This window comes from Jaculus jaculus, chromosome 7, assembly GCF_020740685.1.
Source record: "Jaculus jaculus isolate mJacJac1 chromosome 7, mJacJac1.mat.Y.cur, whole genome shotgun sequence".
NCBI lineage: Eukaryota > Metazoa > Chordata > Mammalia > Rodentia > Dipodidae > Jaculus > Jaculus jaculus.
Window position 1 is genome coordinate 65,228,436 of NC_059108.1, and position 21,967 is coordinate 65,250,402.

The window sequence follows — 21,967 nt, forward strand, 5'->3', positions numbered from 1 at the left end:
TTTGCAGTGGCTGAGGCCCTGGTGTGACCATTTCCTCCCTCCCTCCCTCCCTCCCTCCCTCCCTCCCTCCTCCCTCCCTCCCACACTCTGTCTCTGTCGCGCTCAAATAAATAAAAGTAAACAATTTTTTTTAAATGTGAAGCCAAATTTCATAGCCACTTCTAGTTTCATATATGTTGTCTATTTGTTTTATTAAGGATTACATGCACCCTGTCAAATTGTTAGTAAAGTTCCTCTGTTCAGAAGGTTGTGTTTAGATATACTTAGAAACTAACCCTGTGGCTTTCAAAAAGCTTATGAAACCTTTCAGTGGAGAAGGGTGTATTATATACCAGGTCTGTTAAGGTTATTGTGTTGGGTCAGGGAGCGGTAAAGACACTGATTACTTGCTGTGGTGCCTAAAATGTGAACATGGTGTTTTCTCAGTAGCTTAAGAAGAAATCTGATTTCATAGTTGTTTATATTAACTTAACTTGTCAAGTTACCTTGCATTTTCGATGATAAGATCATTGTAACTAACTTTTACTTAAGTTGCAGGGCTAGCTTTTGGTTTTGTATATCTAATAGAACAAAGTAAGATCATAAACACTAGAGTCATTGATCCTCTCATGTAGCACTGAGAAACATTCACATACTCACAGATCTACTAGATCTTTAATGAGCTCTTTCTGGATACAGGCATTGTTCCTTGTCCTCCTAGAGAAGACCAAACTGTCAATGACAAAGAAATTAATGACAGACTAATGATCTGTGGCTTTTTAAACCTTTGTGAGTAGAGGTTCACTGAGTTTGGATAGGGAAAGTGGAATGTAGATAGGGAGCATAGGCTGGAATGTGGGAAAAGCTGAATAAGACTTGGTTATTCCAGAGATGAGATACATGTCTTCTTACAGTTTTACTGATTTTGAGGCACATAAATGAAGCTTTTTTCCTTCTTCTCCATGTAGCCTTTCTCTATGAGAAGATGATTACTTGTGTAACAAATATAAAGGTAAAAGGAAGAACTTTATTTTAAGTGAAAGAGTACACCCAAATTTGGCTGGACTGGAATCCCAATATTTGTATGATTTACTTTATGGAGCCTTATGTTCTGTAACACATCTATCAAGAGAAGGAATGCCAAATGGTGGTATCATAGAAATGATTGGAATAGCATCTGTGAGGATCCAGGAACAAGTAGACCTTCAGTAGCTTGTATCTACTAGTCCAGCTGATAAAAGATTGTGTTTGTTGAATTTACTGCTTTTTTCAAAGGACTTGTTTTCTAGCTTCATAGGTTTTAAATTCATTAGAATATGTGTTTGTTTCATATATAGCTATCTCCTGCCTTACGAAACCGGTTTACCGAAATATGGTGTCCTCAAAGTACAAAGCATGAAGATTTAATTCAAATAATACAACAAAATCTTCATCCAGCATTGTCTCTGGGTAGAGAAGGTCATAAAGGTAAGTTTTCATGTGGTGGCAGTTATAGATTGGAGAGCTGTGTTTTTGGGGAATTATGGATCTATGATGGGAAATTATCTTAGGAGTATTCATGTTTTATAAGGATAAAAACAGAACTATGAACAAAATGGACCTGTGGAAAATGTGACACTTACCTGTTTGGTGTATTTGTTGTAGTACCAAGTAGGCTAAATTAGGAACCTAAGCTTGGTTCTAGTGCTAGACATATAGCTGTATTTTTTTAATCCATTTTCTCCTTAACAAAGCAATATAAAGGATACCAGATTTTTAAAAGTGTTCTAAAGGAAAAATCATAAACTAGGTAGACCAATTGTGAGGATACCTGTACATCACCTGTTTTCACTTGTGCCTTTTCAGGAATAGTTTTAGTAATTCAACTATATCCTTTCAGTCTATAGGCCGTAAGCTGAACTGGTACATCTGGTCTTCATGCCTTATTATTAAATGTGCCCTTTTTCCTCCTGTCCCCCAAAATGTGGTAGCAGTCTCCAAATAGTACAATTGCCCAGCTTACCTGGAGCACATGTTTTAAGATCACTTGCTGGGCTCCATTCCCACTTCTTTTCAATTTTGTAAGTTTGGGTTGGAACCTGATAGGCTACCTTTCTACTTTCTAGCACGTTATCTGTTGATGTCATGAACATTGGTCCAAGGACCATGCTGACAATCACTGACTAACCAGTTTTATCCTCCCTTTCCCAATATGTCTTTCTTTTTTGCTTTTCTTTTTTCTTCTTGGTTTTTCTGAGGCTACCCCTGTATCCCAGGCTGGCCTCAAACTTGAGACAATTCTGCTACCTCAGCAAGCAAGAGTCACCGTGTGTAGCTTGCATTGGTGTAATTATTGCAATTGGAATGAGCAAGCATGTGAGACTTTAGGTTGTGTGTTGGAGCTGGATCCCCTCAGAGGATGCAGAACTTTAAAGTTGTATAAGTTGTATATTGCTTTGTTCAGTTATTTGGCTTGTCATGAGAATGTGATTGCTTTTCTACTGCCATGCTGACTGAGCACCAATCAGTGTGCTTCTGGGTTAGTAAACATGGAAGGGTGGGGCCTTGAGCTCTAGGAGCTAATTGATTGCAGGCTCTCTAGGTCAACAGCAGCAGATATTTCCAGTGATACACTGAAGACTCCAAGCAAGCAAGGCAAGTGGGAGTCATGGCTTAGTAATTTTTGTCAATTTTGTCATCTGGAAATGGGATTAGGATGACACAGTGTAAAACCCATTTTTTCACATCTCCTTTCCTTGTTCTGCTCTGAGAAAAGGCTTTGCTTTGTAGCCCAGTCTGAATTCACACTCATGATCCTCCTACGTGCCAAATTCAGGGATTATAGGATCACCACATCTGAGCCACACACCCCTACAAAAACATTCTAGGAGCCACCTTTAATCCCAGCACTGGGGAGGCAGAGGTAGGAGGATTGTCCTGAGCTAGAAGCTATCCTGAGACTACATAGTGAATTCCAGTTCAACCTGAGTTGTAGTGAAACCGTACCTCGAAAAACAAAAACAAAAAAAACACAGCAACATTCCAGGGACTGGGACATGAGTGGTGGTGCACATCTTTAATCCCAGCACTGGGAAGGTTGAGGTAGGAGAAACATTGTTAACTCAAGACCAGCCTGGAGCTGCTGAATTAGTTCCAGGTCAGCCTGTGCTAGAATGAAGACCCTGCCTTGAGAAAAACCCAAAAAAAAGTTAAAATTAAAAAAAAAAAAAAAAAAAAAAAAAAAGAAAGACAAATCCAGACCTTACCATTAACCTGTGGACAGGTGACAGGTAGGGTATAACCTGCCTCTGTCTAGGTTACCACCCACCTCTGATTTTTATCATTTAATTGTTCCTAGGCCTCTAAAGCCTAGGCCTTGGTGACCTACTCTTTGTCCAGAAGACTGGTGTATATAGACCTTATATAGACCTTTATGACTGGTTCTCCTTGTTGTCTTTGGCCAGCTAATTCTGTGCCAGATGAATAGGAAAGTGGCAAGGGTCTCATGTGCTCTTAATTGACCTTCAGAGATGGCTTGGACAGGAATGAGACTTGGGCATTTTGAGCTAAGATCTTGGATAGTCAGATGGTGTTGAAGAATCTTCAGGCCAGATGATCCTCATCACTACCAGTATGACCCCAGAAGGGACTTTGGGACTATGTATTTTACAGCTATCCAACCGTATGCTCCTAAGAGGAGGGAATAGGAAAAGCCACCTTGAGCCCTTGGGTGGGTGAGGATTGACTCAGGATTTGGAGCTATGAAGCCTTGAACTTAACCATCTGTTTCCTCAAAGGACTTACTCTGTGTGAATTAGGCTTCTCGACTTGGGGTCCTTTGTTTGTTTCTTCTGTGGTCCTTTTGTGTCAGACCACATCCTCCAAAAGTCCCATTGTTCTAGAATATACTTTGGTTGAAGGCTGTTGCTTGTTTGCTTTAAGTCATAGAAATACTGCTTCTTTCATGTATGTATGTATGTATGTATGTATGTATATATATATATATGTATGTATGTGGAGTGAGAGAGAGAGAGATTCTATTAAACTGCTTTTTGAAATAGGGTCTTATGTAGGCTGGCCTCAAATCTATGGCAGTCAACTTTCCTCGGCTTCCTGGGGTGCTAGAATTATAAGTACAGCATCCTGCCAGGTTTATGAATACTTTATTTTTTATTTCAAGGCTGCTTTATAGGCTATCTTTCTGGTGGTGGTGGTGGTGGTGGTGGTGGTGGTGGTGGTGGTGGTGGTGGTGGTGTGTGTGTATATGTATATCAGAATATATATATATGTACATACATACTTTTTTTTTTTTTTTTGAGGTAGAGTCTCACTCTATCCCAGGATGGCCTTGAATTCATGGCATTCCTCTTACCTCTGCCTCCTAAATGCTGGTATTAAAAGCATGCACCATTATGCCTGTCTGTTTTTATATTTGTGTTTAGAGGTAGGCTCTCATTGTAGCTCAGGCTGACTTAGAATTCACTGTGTAGTCTCAGGATGGCCTGGAACCCATGACGATCCTCCTACTTTGTCTCCTGAGTGCTGATTAAAGGCATGCACCATCATACTAGGTTGTTAGTTTTATTTCATAGTTTTTGTTTTTGAGGTAGGATCTCGCTCTAGCCCAGGCTGACCTGGAATTCACTTTATAGTCTCAGGTTTGGCCTCAAACCCATGGCAGTCCTCTTACCTCTGCCTCCCAAGTGCTGGGATTAAACGTGTGCACCTCCACGCCTGGCTAATTTTATTTTTAAATAAGGATGAAGCATTGGTAAGCATTCTGAATTTTTTTTCTCACAAGCAAAGACTATGGACCCTGTTCTCTTGACTATATTTATGGGCTCTACATCATAAACTTGTGTCCTGGGTTGTTACATTGAAAGCAAATACTTTTACTTCCTACCTTAGGAGCTGACATAGCTGAGGTGATGATGGATTTCATTGACTGGTTGATCCACCAGGAGTTTGGACGAAAGTGTGTGGTCAGCATCAGAGATATCTTGTCCTGGGTTAACTTTATGAATGCAATGATGGAGGAGGCCCCTGTGAAAAGCCTAGAGACCATCTCCACAGTGACATCTTTTGTCCATGCCGCATGTCTGGTATACATAGATGGCATAGGCTCAGGTATGTTGTTAGTTAGCTGTTGAGGACAGGAGGCCGAACAAGATGTGTGGGAGTTTGATATTTGCAGAATCACTGAACTGAATATATTTCCAAAACTCAGAATAGATTTTCTTTTCCTTGTACTCTTTGAAAGAGTTGTAGGACAGGTCCTTATTAAAAGTAAAGTATTACAAGTAGGAAGACTGCTGTTGAAAATGACCTTGCCCCTGAAGCACCATTAACACAAGTGGCATTTGTAGTTAATGCTCTGAATCCTTTTAGTTTGTTTCTTTTTATTTCATAAAGTTTATTAAGTTCTATTTTTTTCATCTGTGAAGATTAGAAATCTAAGGCAAAATGATGAATCATGTGATGTGACTTGACTTTCTCCTGATTAGTTTGTCATTGAGTTGCTGGAGTACTTTCTTTTTCTTTCCTTATTAAAAATTTTTAAATTTTCTTTCTTTTTTTTTTTTTTTGGTTTTTCAAGGTAGGGTTTCATTGTAGTCTAGGCTGACCTGGAATCCACTATGGAGTCTCAGGGTGGCCTCAAATGCATGGTGATCCTCCAATCTCTGCCTCTCCAGTGCTGGGATTAAAGGTGCACACCACCATACCTGTCTACTTTCTAAATAAGCTGCTGCTTATTGACAGTGCAGAAGCTGGGGTAAAGGAGGTCAGCTATACTCCTTCCTTTCACAGTAATACTTGCTTACACTGGAAATTATATAGGTTGTCTTTTTGCTAGGGCCTCTTTCCCTAGAAACCTTTGCTAGAGCTCTTGCTGAACTTTGAGAGCTTGGTGTTTTGCTCTTCTGTTATAGGAGTGACTTCTGGATTTGGAACCGCCCTCTTGGCTAGGGAAGAATGTCTAAAATTCCTAATAAAGAAACTTTCCAAGGTAGTACGACTTACAGAATGTCAGAAAAATGAATTGAAGATTTATGATAGACTTAAGGTCAAAGAATTCACCTGCATAGATAACCATTGGGGAATTCATCCATTTTTTATACCAAGAGGTATGAATGATTTTTAAATGATTATTTTTGCTCTCTTAGATCACAGAAATACTTATATTTTATTATTAGTCTTATGTTTGATACTCATGTTTATTTTATCTGTAGTAAAGCTTAAAACCCATTAAAGATAATAAGCCATGGGGCTAGAGAGGTGGCACAGTGGTTAAAGGTGGCCATTTGCAAAGCCTGATGGCCTAGGTTCAATTCCCCAGTACCCATGCCGTATAAAGCCAGATGTACACAGTGGCACATGTGTCAGGAGTTAATTTGCAGTGGCAGGAGGCCCTGGTGCATCTATATATACACACAAACACACACACTTTCTCTGCCTTTTTCCCTCTCTCTCAAATAAATACATAAAAATATTTTTTTTTATTTTAGGGGTGGAGGGATGGCTTAGCAGTTAAAGCACTTGCCTGCAAAGCCAAAGGTCCCAGGTTTGATTCCCCAGGACCCATGTAAGCCTGATACACAAGGTAGCACATGGATCTGGTGTTGTTTTGCAGTGGCTGGGAGCCCTGGTGCGCCCATTCATTCTCTCTCTTTCTCAAATAAATAAAAATAAAAGTAATTTAAAAGTATTTTTTTAAAAATCAGCAAGCCCTTATGTGGTCTCTAAGGGCCAATTTATCCCATAGTGTATCATAACTGTAGAACCTTATTAATTTTTACAAAAACCAGGTTTGTTGAGGGCTGGTATTTTATCCTACATCTCCCTGTACCTGGAACCTGCCATATAGTTTAACAGTCATGTGGACTCAGATAATGTCCATTGATTGAGTGAATGAATGATTAAATGGGAAATGAAATGGTCTAAAAGACAATGGGTTTTACATGCAGTCATGGCTCTCCTATCTCTTTTGCCTCTGCCAGATACTAATTTTGTGGAGCTGGGATCCAACCCAGAGTCTTGTAAGTTAGCCAACTCTCTACCAAATATTTAATGAGGCAAATAGATGGTACATTTTGTAATTCATTCTGATTATTCCTTCTATACCATGGTCATCTGTTTTCTACTCCCTTCATGTACATTAATAATTGTCAGGTGCCTGAAACACAAAGTTGCAGTGACATTTAGTGGAGGTTTGGTTATGACTTGGGTTCCTATCCAAATACAGCATTGTCTCCTCCCTTCTCTTCAGAGCCTTTTTTTTTAATTTGTGGTTTTTCGAGGTAGGGTCTCACTCTACCTCAGGCTGACCTGGAATTTACTATGGAGTCTTAGGGTGGCCTCAAACTCCTGGCAATCCTCCTACCTCTGCCTCCCAAGTGCTGGGATTAAAGGCGTGCACCACCACGCCTGGCAAGCAGAGCCTCATTTTTAATTTCATCATCCCTGGTGAGCATTTAATATCTACCTACCAGGTCCTTACCAAACTTATGGTCATAATATTCAGTGCTTTTATTGTAGGAGTTCTAAACAAGTGGCCTGGGACTTACATTTTATGCCTGTTCCTTCAAGTCTGATGTATCACAAGATTCTTTTAAGAGATAAGATGGCACAGTTCTCATGCTCTGTAAGACTCATTCCTATATTAATTCCCTGTAAGTGTGAGACCATGTTTTGGATTGTCTTGGTGGCCTAAAAACCTGGGAGCTCTCTAGCTGATTATTTGGCTTTTAGTAAAATACCTGTTCATAAAGGTGAACTCTATCAGGACACATACTAGAGTGTAGGCTGTGAAGGAAATGGATATTTGCAACTAGACTTACCTGTATACATACGTATGTATGTATGATAGATGCAGGGTATGTCATACTGTGGAGCAAAGTATGTTGCTATTCTTGCAAGGTATATTATATATCTAAAGCGGGGAGAATTTTGAAATAGACGGTTAACATTTTCATCAAAGGTGCTACTTCACTGATGACTTACTGGGTAAATATTTGATATATCCTGGGTTGACAAGTAACATGATTTGTTTATGCTTTTCTTCACCTAAGGACCTGCTCTGTATAAACACAATATTGCTGACTATGCACTCAGTGCAGGTACCACAGCGATGAATGCTCAGAGGCTATTAAGAGCTACCAAACTGAACAAACCCATTCTTCTGGAGGGCTCCCCTGGTGTTGGCAAGACAAGTTTGGTGGGAGCTTTAGCGAAGGCTTCAGGAAATATTCTGGTTCGAATCAACTTGTCAGAGCAGACGGTAAGCTTAGCCATTCTAAATCACACAGGTATATGCTGCATATATATTTATAAAGTCTCCTGATAAGGAATGGTTTATGACATCCGTAACAAAACTTTGACACAGTGATAATGATCACAGAATCATGACCTTTTAAATTAATTCCGTTTCTTGTCCTCCCCCCCCCTTTTTTTTTAATCAAGGTTCGGTCTTACTCTAGCCTAGGCTGACCTGGAACTCACTCTGTACTGGCCTCAAACTCACAGGAATCCTCTACTTCTGCCTCCCAAGTGCTGGGATTGAAAGCATGCACTATCTCACCTGGCATAATTCTTTCTTTTTAATAGCTGGCACCTGTATTTTTTTTTCTCTCTTATGTATTTTAGTCTGTTCCCCCTTTTCCTTTTTTTGTTTTTTAGGGGTAGTGCCCAGGCCGACCTGGAATTCACTATGTAGTCTCAGGTTGACCTTGAACTCACAGTGATCCTCCTACCTTGACCTCCCATTTACTAAGATAAAAGGCATGCACCACTATACCCAGGTGGTTTATTTATTTTTTTTTAAAGGCAGTGTTTAATCCTAGCCCAAGCTGTCTTAGAATTTACTCAGTAACCCTAGGCTGGCCTCAAACTTACGGCAGTCATCCTACTTCAGCATCCCAAGTGTTAGGATTATAGGTGTATGATAACTGTCTGGTCTTCTTAAGTTGCTTTTGGAAAGAACTATTCACTTTGGTATTTATTATACTGTAATCTTTTTTGTTGTCAGAAAAATACTTCTAAATAAAATAACTTTCTAAGTTAGGGAAACTATGGGATAATGATGACAAATTAAATAGGGTTTGGGAGTATGGCGTAGTTATTTTGGTTATCACTTGTTTTAAAGCTCACTCGTTGCCAGGCGTGGTGGCACAACCCTTTATTCCACCACTTGGGAGGCAGAGGTAGGATCACCATGACTTCCAGGCCACCTTGAGACTACATAGTGAATTCCAGGTCAACTTGGGCCAGAGTGAGACCTACCTTGAAAAAGCAAAAAGAGAGAGAGAGAGAGAAGGAAGAGGAAGAAAAATGATGGCATAAATTAGCCCACTCAAGCATTTATCATTTCAGATAAAGGGTCATATTCCAGTTACTGAGTTTTTTGTTTTGTTTATTTCTTGCATGGTAATTTTTTTTTTCTATGTTTCCTTTTTTAAAGGATATCACTGACCTGTTTGGAGCAGATCTACCTGTTGAGGGTGGCAAGGGAGGAGAATTTGCCTGGTGTGATGGCCCCTTGCTGGCAGCTTTGAAGGCAGGCCATTGGGTTGTGTTGGATGAGGTAAGCATCCTGCTTATCAGGCCAAGGATTGGGTCACATGCCATACTTTGCACAGCTGTTGTGCATGACTTTGTGGACCAGTATGCTAGTATCAAGGAAAGTCATGACTAATGAAAAGATCCTCCATAGTTTTTTGTTTGTTTGCTTCAAGGTTGGATCTCACTCTAGCCCAGGCAGACTTAGAACTCACTCTGTAGTCCTAGGCCGGCTTCAAACTCAAAACTCCAACCTCTGCCTCCTGAGGCCTGGAATTTAAGGCACACACCACCATGCCTGGCTCTGTATAATTTCTTTGAAGTATCAGTTCACTCGGCATAAAGTACACATGGGGCCTTTCATGTTGCAGAAAATGTATAAACTCAATACTCCCTCCCTGCCATCCAAGGAGAGTAAGAGAGAATGAGCAGCATACTAGGGCCTCTTGCTGCTACAGACTAACTCCTGACACCTGCACCTCTTTGTGTACCTGGCTTTATGTGGCTTCTGGAGACTTGAACTCGGGCAGTCTGGCTTTGCCAGTATGCACCTTTAACACTGAGCCATCTCTCTCTAGCCTCCAATACCTACTTTTTTTTTTTTAATTATTTATTTATTTATTTGAGAGCGACAGACACACAGAGAAAGACAGATAGAGGGAGAGAGAGAGAATGGGCGCGCCAGGGCCTCCAGCCACTGCACACGAACTCCAGACGCGTGCGCCCCCTTGTGCATCTGGCTAACGTGGGACCTGGGGAACCGAGCCTTGAACCGGGATCCTTAGGCTTCACAGGCAAGCGCTTAACCGCTAAGCCATTTCTCCAGCCCCAATACCTACTTTTTAAAGTTACTCTTTAGGGAAGTAAACAAACAAACAAAACTTGCCTTTTCAGTTATTGATCTATTTTCCTTTATTTCTTGCTTGCTTGATTCACCAGGATCCTTTTTTTTTTTTTTTTTTTTTGGTTTTTCGAGGTAGGGTCTCACTCTAGCTCAGGCTGACCTGGAATTCACTATGGAGTCTCAGGGTGGCCTCGAACTCATGGCAATCCTCCTACCTCTGCCTCCCGAGTGCTGGGATTAAAGGCGTGTGCCACCATGCCCGGCTACTCACCAGGATCTTAAGATTGAAGATTGAATTTTCACCAGAGGAAGGCTGTATCTTTGTTTATTTCCTCTCATGTCTCTGCTTGGCTTGCTATATTTGCATTATTTGAGAGTTGATTTACCACTTAGAAGTTTTGATAGTGTACCAGGAAGCTTGGGAATAGCTATACCTAATGACATACAAACAAATGAGTACTAGATCTGTGTTAGATATACTACCTTCATGGACCACGGTGAGTGCTGTCAACTAGAGATAAGGAGTTGCATCCTTTGGAGTTAATTCAGGAACAGCGAGATGTGTTTATGGAACTGAGATGAGAATGATGAAGTTCTACAGAAGAACAGAATACATGTAGTTCATTGATTATACCTCATATCACAGTGTTCCATGAAATTCAGTGGGTAGTTCAGGGGAGATCCCAAGGAAATGGTTTTCTTATTTCCCAGGTGATTCTGGGGGGAGAGCGGGGGAGAAGGCCACTCACCATACTTAGATTTATTGGAATTACCTCCAGGGATTCCCAAGACCTTGTGGGCCTGAAGACACACTCAGAGGATTTTGTGTATTGTAGTTCTTAAAGAAACACAGGTCCTAATACAGTACGCTGTCATCATTGCATTTTGTTGTGCTACATTGACCCAATTGGTATGTTCCTGTGTTATGTAAAACCCACCAGTTTTTCCCATCCCTGAGCTCTGAACCTCAGCATCTGAAAGCTTTTGATCAACTCTTATGTTCTTGTTTACAAAACTTGGTGAAAACCAGGTGTGGTGGTATACACATTTAATCCCAGCACTGGGGAGGATGGGGTAGGAGGATCACCATGAGTTTGAGAGCTACCCAGAAACTACATAGTGATTTGTTTATATCATGACTTAGAAGCCCATTTGGAGATTTTGTTCAGTATTTAAGCTGGAAAACTGTGTAAAGATCTGTCAAATCTGAATTTTGTTTTGTAAATTGTTATTTATAACAATCAGTGTAAGTGCATTATAATGCACTGAATTCAATTATTTTAGCTTTTATGTTTTCACATTTTACTTAAAATGTGTGCCTTACCATGTGATTCCAGCATTTCACTTTAGAAGCAGTAAGTTACCAGTATGGCTTGAGCTTCCCTGTCCTCAAGATAATACTATTTAACTGTATGTTATTCCCACAGATGATGAAACAAATATATGTATTTTCTTTCCAAATAGCTTAACCTGGCTTCTCAGTCTGTACTGGAAGGACTTAATGCTTGCTTTGACCACCGAGGAGAAATCTTTGTACCTGAATTAGGAATGAGCTTTCAAGTTCAGCATGAAAAGACAAAGATTTTTGGGTGTCAAAATCCCTTTAGACAAGGAGGAGGGAGGAAGGGCTTGCCCAGGTCTTTCCTTAACAGATTCACTCAGGTAAGATTTCTTGTAGTCATAGAGACCAAAGGTAGATAAGACTTATGGCAAGTAGTTGTTGGGATATTCACTGCACATGAGAGAGGATCCTCTTTCCTTGTCTCTATCCTGGCTTGTTCTGTGACCTAGAGAACTTGCAAGCCCTGGTATCATGTAGAATGAGGACACTGTTTTGGGAATTCCTTCCTGCATCCAGTATTGAAGGCCTTTTCAAGTCTGTGTGATCTGATAACACATTTAAGTAAATTTTGTAATGAAAGCAATTTGTTTTAATTAAAGAAATGTAAGCAAGAATAGTACTGTGAGAAATAAAATCCAGCATTCACCAGTCATTATTATTATTAGTAGTAGTATTTTGTTTATTTGTTTTTCAAGGTAGGGTTTCACTCTAGCTCAGGCTGACCTGGAATTCACTATGAAGTCTCAGAGTGGCTTTGAACTTACAGCAATCCTCCTACCTCAGCTTCCTGAGTGTTGGGATTAAAGTTGTGCACCACCACACCTGCTTACTTATTTTAACAACTTTTTAAAAAATGATTTGGCTAATTTAGAGGTTTGGAAATACCTCTAGATATTATCTTAATATTCCTTGATAATTAAGACTTTTCTCAGTATCTTGTAAACAACCTTTTACTGTAAAAATTTTTCAAACATATTAGAAAGTTCAATATACTTTATAGTGAACTTTTTTTAACGTTTTATATACAACCTCCATTCATATACACAATAAACTATGATCATAATTCCCTCCCACCACTCTTTATTTCTTCCTCTCCCTGTACCTCCACTATTGAATCCCTACTTCTTTCCAGCTAGTCTCCTACTATGCAAGTCTTGGGTAGGTAGCATCAGCCACTGAAAGGTCACGAATACCTTGACCACTTTGTGTTTGGAAGACAGTATGGTAAGCAATCCTTCCTTTCCTTTCCCTTCCTTTGTCTCTTACATTTTTTTTTTAAGTTTTAGAAATATATTTATTTAAGGGAGAGAAAGAGACAGAGAGAGAGAGAGAATGGGCGCATTGGGGCCTGTAGCCACTATAAATGAACTTGCGCCCCCTTGTGCATCTGGCTTATGTGAGTCCTGGAGAATTGAACTGGGATCCTTTGGCTAATCCATCTCTCCAGTCTTTTTTTTTTTTTTTTTTTTTTTTTTTTTTTTTTTTTTTTTTTTTGAGGTAGGGTCTCACTGTAGCCCAGGCTGACCTGGAATTCACTATGGAGTCTCAGGGTGGCCTCGAACTCACAATCCTCCCACCTCTGCCTCCTGAGTGCTGGGATTAAAGTGCGCCACCACTCCCAGCTCTCCAGTCTTTGTTTTAAGGTTATTTAAAAAATAATTCCTCCTTCAGCCTGGTTTTGCTGTCCAGTAGCAGCAATTCTCTGACCCTCCTCTCCCCTGGGGTTACATTACAGATATGTAGGGCCATGTCTATCTTTTTATGTGGGTTCTGGGGAGTTAAACTTGAGGATTCAGACCCTAGAAACTTTTATACTTAAGCTACAACTGCTTTTAATTGCTGCACTATCTACTGAGCCCTATGATTCATTATTTATTTATTCAATGGGAATTTCTAAAACTCTGGTATTGTTATTTGGAATTAAACAAAAGATTTCATCTAGCATGACAGGAGATATTTTTTGTGTTTCACGAAAAGAACATTGGATTCATCTTTTATAGGTTTTTGTGGATCCACTTACAGTACTTGACATGGAATTCATTGCTAGTACTTTGTTCCCAGCTATTGACAAAAATATTGTTAAGAAGATGGTAGCTTTCAATAACCATGTAAGTACTGACTTGTGTTAAATTGTTCTGTATTTTCCTGGCTGTATTCAAACAGCTGTTTTTCAACACAGTGCTCTACCAATTTACCAATCTAACTAAAACAAATTACAAAATTCATGTTTCTAGTAGAAGGCAGGATACTCCTTTCTTTATTAATATCATTTGGCTTAATGTCTGTAGGGTATTCCTGGCAATTAGGAGTCAGGTTTGGGAGATGGCATCTGAATTCAAGCCATTTCCATTTCATATCACATAGGCATTTGTAGTACATTGACAGTACTTAGTCTAATGTTTGGGGAAGTATCTTTGAATAAGAATTTTATTTCTAGATTGATCATGAAGTGACTGTTGAGAAGAAATGGGGTCAAAAAGGAGGACCCTGGGAATTTAACCTGCGAGACCTTTTCCGCTGGTGTCAATTGATGTTGGTTGACCAGGCTCCTGGCTGCTATGATCCTGGTCAGCATGTGCTTTTGGTTTATGGTGAAAGAATGAGAACCAAAGATGACAAAGAAAAGGTAAGTTTCATACACTGTTTCTTCCTAAGACCTAGATTATAAGTTCGCTAAGCTAGTAAAGCTACTTGGAAATTTAGGTAACTAAACAGATGAAACATTCCCTTGTAGTAACATAATTTTCTTATTTGCCTAAATCCCCATGATCCCAACCCTTAAAGGCATTGCCTGGGCAGGAGGTATAGCTCCATGGTAAGACACTTACCTAGCATATTAAATATCTGGGCTTAATTTTTAGCTTTGTAAAAAGAAAATACAAAATAGTATTGTCTACCAATAATAAAAACTAGGTCTTACTCTTCTTTAGCTGTTTCCCAGCAAAGAGCAAGGTTTTCTGTTCTTATTGTTTAGTTTTTAAATAAGCAGTGTGGCTACTCCTGGCCTTTTTTTTTTTTTTTTTTAAAAAAAAAAACATGAGTGCTAGTGATTGAATTCCCGAAGCTCCTAAGAGCTCATTACTGAAGTAAACTTAAAACTCACCCACCATGGCTTGGAATTTTTCGGAAGAGGGTCTGAAAGACTGTAAGAGCCACAAGCTGAGACATCCTGCCCAGAAGCATCCCTTCCCCCCCCCCAAAAAAAAAAAATAAATGACTACAGCTCCCACAGCACATAAACCACAACCCCATGGGGAACACCTGCAACCCCACTGAGGATGGTCCCCAACAGAATGGGGGCAGGGCAGGGTCAAAGGACATGAGGGTACCAACACATGATGTATCCATAGAAAATGTTGATAATAATGTAAATAAAAATATAAAAAATAAAACAAAACAGAAACAATAAATTTATAGGCCAAGTATGGTGGTGTAGGCTTATAATCATGAGTTCAGGGTTAGACTAGAATATATAGCAAAAACTGTTTTAAAAAAACCCTGAAAAATGGCTTGCAAGATTGCTCAGTAATGAAAGGTGCTCTCTTTTAAAGTTGAAGGCACTAGTTCAGTTTCCCCAGTACCCACATAAAGCCAGATGTACAAAAGTAGTACATGCCTTTGGAATTCATTTGCAGTGGCAAGAGGCCTTGGTATGTTCATTACCTCTCTCTGTCCTCTCTCATTCTCTCTCCCCATTTCCCCTTGACAATAAATATCTTAAGCGGTGGTGGGGGTGACACAACCCACATGCTTGCACAACAAGCAGCCTTACCCATTGAGCCATCTCCCCAGCTCCTTTACTTTTATTTTAATTTTTCTCATTCTTAATATACTATGTGTGCATATTGTAGCACGTGTGTGTGTGTGCGTGCGCATGCAGATGAACATGTGTATGTATCTTGAGATCAGAGGTTAACCTGGGTTGTCTTCTTCATTTTCTCTCCACCTAATGTAATACTGTGCTTGATAAATAAGTCTTCATGTTACTATTAAAGCTGATTTATTTTTGTTTTTTTTTTAGATAGGGTCTCACTGCAGACTGACCTGGAATTTACTGTGTAGTCTCAAAGTGGTGGGATTAAAGACATGCACCACCACTCCCGGCTTCAGATATTATCTGAGATGGTGAAAATAAATGTTTTAGCTCTAAATTTTCCATAGTGTTCATAGCTTCATTTTACTTATTCTTGTAAAATGAAACCTTCATTTTAACTTATGGTATAGTCTCAGTGTTACATCAAATAGTTTGACATTATGTAACTGTTTTGTTCTTTTTACTTTTTATTACAAAGAAATTAATGTAGCTTATGGGGTTTTTGTTTGTTTTGTTTTGTTTTTAGGTAGGTTCTTGTTCTAATGCAGGGTGACCTGGAATTTACTGTGTAGTTTCAGGCTGGCTGAGAACTCACAGTGATTCTCCTACCTCTCTGCCTCTCAAATGCTGGGATTAAAGATGTATGCCACTAAGTACAGCAGTTTATGTTTGTTTTTGTTTTTTTCTTGGCTTGGTTTTGATTTGTTTCTGAAACTGAACTGAGTCTTACTATAGCTAGACTGTATGTGAGCTGACCTTCCTCCTTTCTTAGTTTCCTGAGTGCTGGAATTACAAGCATGTGCCAGCATGCCTGGATTTAAAAGTCTATGCTGTTTATAAGAGAAATATTAAAAGATGAGGAGATTGTGCTATGCTGTCTTAAGTATAGTGACCTTCATTGTTATTCATTACATAAGAACTTGATAGAGTGACTTGAGTCCTCATTGCATAATCTTCCTTTAGGTCATTGCTATATTTAAGGAGGTGTTTGATTCAACTTTCAAGCCATACATGGGAACCAGTCTATTTCATATCACTCCCTATAATGTTCAGGTAGGTGCTATCATAACCCTCTTATCTGTTTCCAATTTCTTGTGATTTCTTTTGACCCTGCTACATGTCACTGGCGTGTTTTTCAGCTTGGATACTCAGTCCTTTCCCGTGGCAGCTATGTTCCTCATCCCTCCCGCCGCCCCTTGTCACTCCTACGCCAGTCATTCCAGTCTCTGGAGTCCATCATGAAGTGTGTACAGATGAACTGGATGGTCATCCTTGTGGGACCAGCCTCAGTGGGCAAGACCAGCCTGGTCCAGCTTCTGGCCCACCTTACTGGCCACACATTAAAGATCTTGGCTATGAACAGTGCAATGGATACTACTGAGCTTCTAGGTGGATTTGAGCAGGTAACTGTTACACTTTAGCATTGCCAGCCAAAACAGTAAAGTTGTCTGGTTGAGAGTCTTTTGTTAGTGCTGACCATAAGTAATAGTATCTTCTGACTTCAGCCAATATGTTTATATGCTCTGGAAATTGCAGGTTGATCTTATTCGACCTTGGAGGCAGCTGCTGGAGAAGGTGGAAGGTACTGTAAGGACACTGTTAAGGGATAGCCTTCTTTCCAGTGCTGATGATGCAGAAGTAGTGCTGCGAGCCTGGAGCCATTTCCTTCTGACATACAAACCAAAGTGTCTTGGTGAAGAAGGTAAAGGGATCACAGTGGAGATAGTCAACAAACTGGAAGCAATATTGCTCCTTCTACAGCGACTCAATAACAAGATCAACTTATACTCCAAGGCAGGTATGCACATTTGGACAGATGAGTCACATACTTAGCATTGTCTATGTTTTGTCTATTTATAGGAATATATTTGTGAAGGGCCTGCCCTTATTTTAAACTAGGTTAATGATTAGCAATAGAAACTTATACATATTTACTTAAAAAATAAAACAAAGCTAGGGTTGGAGAGATGGCTTAGTGGTTAAGGCATTTGCCTTCAAAGCCAAAGGACCTCGGTTTCATTTCCTTAGCACTCATGTAAGTCAGATGCATGAGGTGGCGCATGTGTCTGGAGTTTGTTTGCAGTGTCTGGGGGTCATTCTTTCTCTCAAATAAATAAATAAGACAGACATGGTGCCACCCGCCTTTAATCCCAGCACTCTGGGAGGCAAAAGTAGGAGTAGGAGAACTGCCATGAGTTAGAGGCCACCTCAGACTACATAGTGAATTAGGTTGGTCTGGGCTAGAGTGAGACCCTACCTCGAACCCTCCCTCCCATATTAAATAAAATAAATAAAAGATAAAGTGAGATAAAGGATTATTGATGATGAAAAATCCAACAGGAAATTAACTTTACCAAATTTTGTAGGTCATTTTATGTGTATGTGTGTGTGTGTGTTTAAACACAGACTTTAATGGTAACAATTCCTTTAAGCTCAATTAACTTTAGCTATTATAAGTCATATGCAGATGTCACTATTAGACAACATTTAGTGACTTGCACTGGGTTCCTCATAAAATAGAAGACAAATTCACTTAACTGTAATCAACAGTCATTTAACAGTTGTTGAATTTATTTATTTATTTATTTGGTTTTTTAATTTTTTGGGGGGAAAGCCCAACAGACTGGCCCTTTTTTATGTGAGAATGGAACAGGTGGGGGAGGGCAAAGAATTGGTGCACTAGGGCCTCCACTCACTGTAATTGAACTCCAGACACATGTGCCTGGCACGTGCAACCTTGTGCACTTGCTTCACCTTGCATTTGGCTTACGTGGGACCTGGAGAGTTGAACATGGGTCCTTAGGCTTTGTGCAGGCAAGTGCCTTAACCGCTGAGCCATCTCTCCAGCCCAACATAACATAATTTCTAACAAAAACCACCTTTGGAAGAAATTCCAGGGAAAAGCTGGTTGAATGTGAAGCATTTGATAAGCACATGTTATTGACTATATAATCTGATTTCTACAAAGAAAGTCTAGTTTAATTCCAGGTTTTTGTTTTGTTTTGTTTTTCGAGCAGTGTCTTGCTCTAGCTCAGGCTGACCTGGAATTCATTATGTAGTCTTAGGGTGGCCTCAAACTCATGGTGATCCTCCTACCTCTGCCTCCCAAGTGCTGGGATTAAAGGCATACACCACCAAGCCCAACTCTAATTACAGTTTTTAAATTTATAGCACCTTCTCCTATTAGTAAAGTGTGATGAATAAGGGTCTTTGTCTTCTCTGATGTTTGAAAAATGCACACATCGAGAAATTATTTGCAGTCTGGAAAGATGTTTGAGTGGATAAAGCATTTGCCAGGCCAGCATGAGAACCGACCAGCATTTGCCATACTCCTACAGTACGGTGGTTAATAGAGATAGGAGAATCCCAGAAGCTCATAGGCAAGCTGGTCAGGTAGGATAGTGAGCAGTAAGATACCCTGCCTCAAATAAGGTAGATGGCGAGGACTAACACTGGAGGTTGTCCCCTGAACTACATGTGTGCTATGGTACAAACACTGCATTCACACATACACACTGGAAAAAAAAAAAGTTACTTGCCTTCTTCTTGATTACCATCAATTAGGAAAACTGTAAAAATTTTACTTTTCTACATGTAATTTTCTGACATTAAATAAGTAATCCTATTCTATGGTGAAGCCTTAAAAATTGGGCTAGAAGTTTTAGTCTTTTTATACTAAGTTCTTAACTGTTGGGATTTAAAGTTTCGGGTTCTTGCATTATGGGTTGGATTTCTTTGGTTCAAAATGAAGTATTACAGATTTTGGTTCTTGCTTGTGATGTTGCAGAGTTTGCAAAACTTATGGAAGAGTTCCGAAGTTTTGGGGTAAAGTTAATGCAGTCAGCCAGTGGTCGGAGTCATGGCACTTTTGAATGGGTTGACAGCATGTTAGTTCAGGCCCTGAAGTCTGGAGATTGGCTTCTGATGGACAATGTTAACTTCTGCAAGTAAGATTCCTCCCCCCCCCCCTTTTTTTTTTCTTTTTTGAGGTAGGGTCTCTCTCTAGCCCAGGCTGACTTGGAATTCAGTGTATAGTTGTAGGCTGGCCTCAAACTCATAGCCATCCTCCTACCTCAGCCTCCGAAGTGCTGGTATTGAAGGTATGTGCCACCATGGTCGGCAAGTAAGATCCTTTTTCCCAATCTTGAAAGGATTGAAACTTTGTTGCTTTTTAAGTTAAAATCAGATTGAAGCTCTGTAATTTTAATACATTGATTTTTCTTAACTAATATTGACTAGTAGACTGCCTTGTGACAAACACTGGCATTTGGTCGCTAGACCATTGAAGTAAAAACTTTTCTATATGACATCTTTTAGTTAGGCCTTTTTCATTTAACATCATAAATCTTTCACTAGGATCATTTCTTTTAAGTACTGAATTTTGAAATGCAGGTAATCATTTTCATAAATGTATTATTAGGCAATTATAACAATTAATACATCACTTTTGGTCCTTTTATAAGGAAAAGGATGAGTATGAAATTACTACTTAGGTTACCATAATATATGCTACTTCTGGTTGGATGCCATCTTCTCTTCCTGGATGTTTTTCTTTCCAGTTTAAATACACCTGCCTGTAAGTGGATTTGATAATATTAGGGTAGGAGCTTTCCACAATTCTCCTTACTCCTTTCACAAACTCTTTGTATATTTGTATAAAGCTTTGGGTTATGTGCCTTGGGAACTAAAGGGGATGAATGGGGAGTTGGCACTTTAAAGATATCACAGCCTTATACAAGGGAGTGATCACTGTGCAAGGATGATGTGGGTCAGAACCAAGTAGAGGCTTGTACAAAGACAGAGTCAAGGCAGCATGTCAGCCTGACTACCATTTAATGAGTTTTCTCTGCACAGCCCATCAGTGCTAGATCGTTTGAATGCTTTGCTCGAACCTGGAGGTGTCCTGAGCATTAATGAGAGAGGAATGGTAGATGGATCCACTCCTACAATAGCACCAAATCCCAGTTTCAGGTATTTGTATCTCTTAATTTTCTACTTAAGGTTCTCATGGCCTTAGTAGCAGAGGCTGATACTCAGTAGGACCTCCTTATATAGATTGATTATATACTAAGTTTCAATGAAGGAAACCGTCCATTCAATTAAAACAGACATTTATCAAGGCCCTAGTGTTTGCCAAACACTGCTAGGCTTTGAGAACAAGACATGTGATGTCTCTTCCTTGTGTTGGTGGTAAAGTGTGGAAGCTGGAAGATTGATGACAATGTTTTGGTGATGTTTAGGGGGAAAAAAAAAAAAAAAAAAAACGTGGCTTATATTAGGATGGTCAGCGGGGTGAGACTTCTGAGTTGAGAAATAGAAGAGACAAGGATGACACCTAAGGGTTTTTTAATATATATTTTACTTATTTGAGAGAGAACATGTGAAAGAGAGCATACCAGGGTGTCTTGCCACTGCAAAGAAGCTATAGATTACATAGATATTGGGGAGTCTAGCCAAGACTGGCAGACTTTGCAAGGAAACGTGTTTAACCACTGAGCCATCTCTCTAGCTTGGCACCCAAGTTTTTGTCTGGAATAATTGGGTAATTGAGGGTGCTGTTTATTGAGAAAGGTAATAGTGGCAAGGAGTAGGTTTAGGTATGGGAAGAGTCAGTTCTTCAGTTTTGGACCTAAATGGAAATGTCTGATAGCTACATGGAGATGTGTAGGAGTATCAGCTGTGAAACTGGTTGTTAGAGGAGAACACATAGCTTCTTTTCCTGCTCAGTGCTAAGGAATAGAATGACAAGTCAGTATTGCCTAATTTGAATAAATATTTGAAAGGAAGATTGTAAAGGGTAGCCTAGATACTTAGGAAAGTATAACTGTTGTTATATTGATATATGTTAGAATATAGGTACATGTGATGATAAATACTGTGAGTTAGTGATATCTCTGACATAGTCCCTGAAAATGAGAAATATAATTTTTCCTTCTCAGTTGTTGCTAGGCAACAATGTTGGTTACACTGGGAATTAAATATTCTCCCCCCCCCCTTTTTTTTAAAGGCTTTTTCTGTCAATGGATCCTGTTCATGGAGAAATATCCCGAGCCATGAGGAATCGTGGACTTGAAATCTATATTTCAGGAGACCGGGAGGGGAGCATTTCAGATAACTTGGATATGAAAGTTCTGCTGCACAGTGTTGGGTTGTTGGGGAATAGTGTGTGTGACATCCTCTTGGCTCTACACACGGAGATCCAGAATGTTATTATAGGTGAGGTACTTGATCTGTGGGCCACTGAGGTTTTACTATGTAGAAATTCATTTCATTCCATCATATTTCTCTAAGTCTAGGAGTTCTTACATTTGGTGCACATAAAAATATAAATTATGAGGTACCTCTTCAAAATGTAAATGTCCGGATACCCTAAGAAACTCAGTTTATCATAGTCAGTGTGTGAGTCACAGGAATCATTCTTTAAAAATTATTTAAAAAATCAATGAGAGAATTG

General features: G+C 39.6%; 1 protein-coding gene across 4 annotated transcripts in view; it reads left to right on the forward strand.

The window, feature by feature from the left end:
- Positions 1-21,967, forward strand: part of Mdn1 (midasin AAA ATPase 1) — a 229,453-nt gene that overhangs the window by 120,197 nt on the left and 87,289 nt on the right. For all 4 annotated transcript variants that reach the window (XM_045154108.1, XM_045154109.1, XM_045154110.1 and 1 more), the window contains exons 33-46: positions 1,317-1,446; positions 4,867-5,085; positions 5,889-6,083; positions 8,028-8,236; positions 9,416-9,538; positions 11,822-12,019; positions 13,700-13,807; positions 14,137-14,325; positions 16,477-16,566; positions 16,653-16,916; positions 17,050-17,311; positions 19,301-19,460; positions 20,368-20,484; positions 21,521-21,729. In XM_045154108.1, the coding sequence (XP_045010043.1) occupies positions 1,317-1,446; positions 4,867-5,085; positions 5,889-6,083; positions 8,028-8,236; positions 9,416-9,538; positions 11,822-12,019; positions 13,700-13,807; positions 14,137-14,325; positions 16,477-16,566; positions 16,653-16,916; positions 17,050-17,311; positions 19,301-19,460; positions 20,368-20,484; positions 21,521-21,729 (2,473 nt within the window). The remainder of the gene's footprint in view (positions 1-1,316; positions 1,447-4,866; positions 5,086-5,888; positions 6,084-8,027; positions 8,237-9,415; positions 9,539-11,821; positions 12,020-13,699; positions 13,808-14,136; positions 14,326-16,476; positions 16,567-16,652; positions 16,917-17,049; positions 17,312-19,300; positions 19,461-20,367; positions 20,485-21,520; positions 21,730-21,967) is intronic.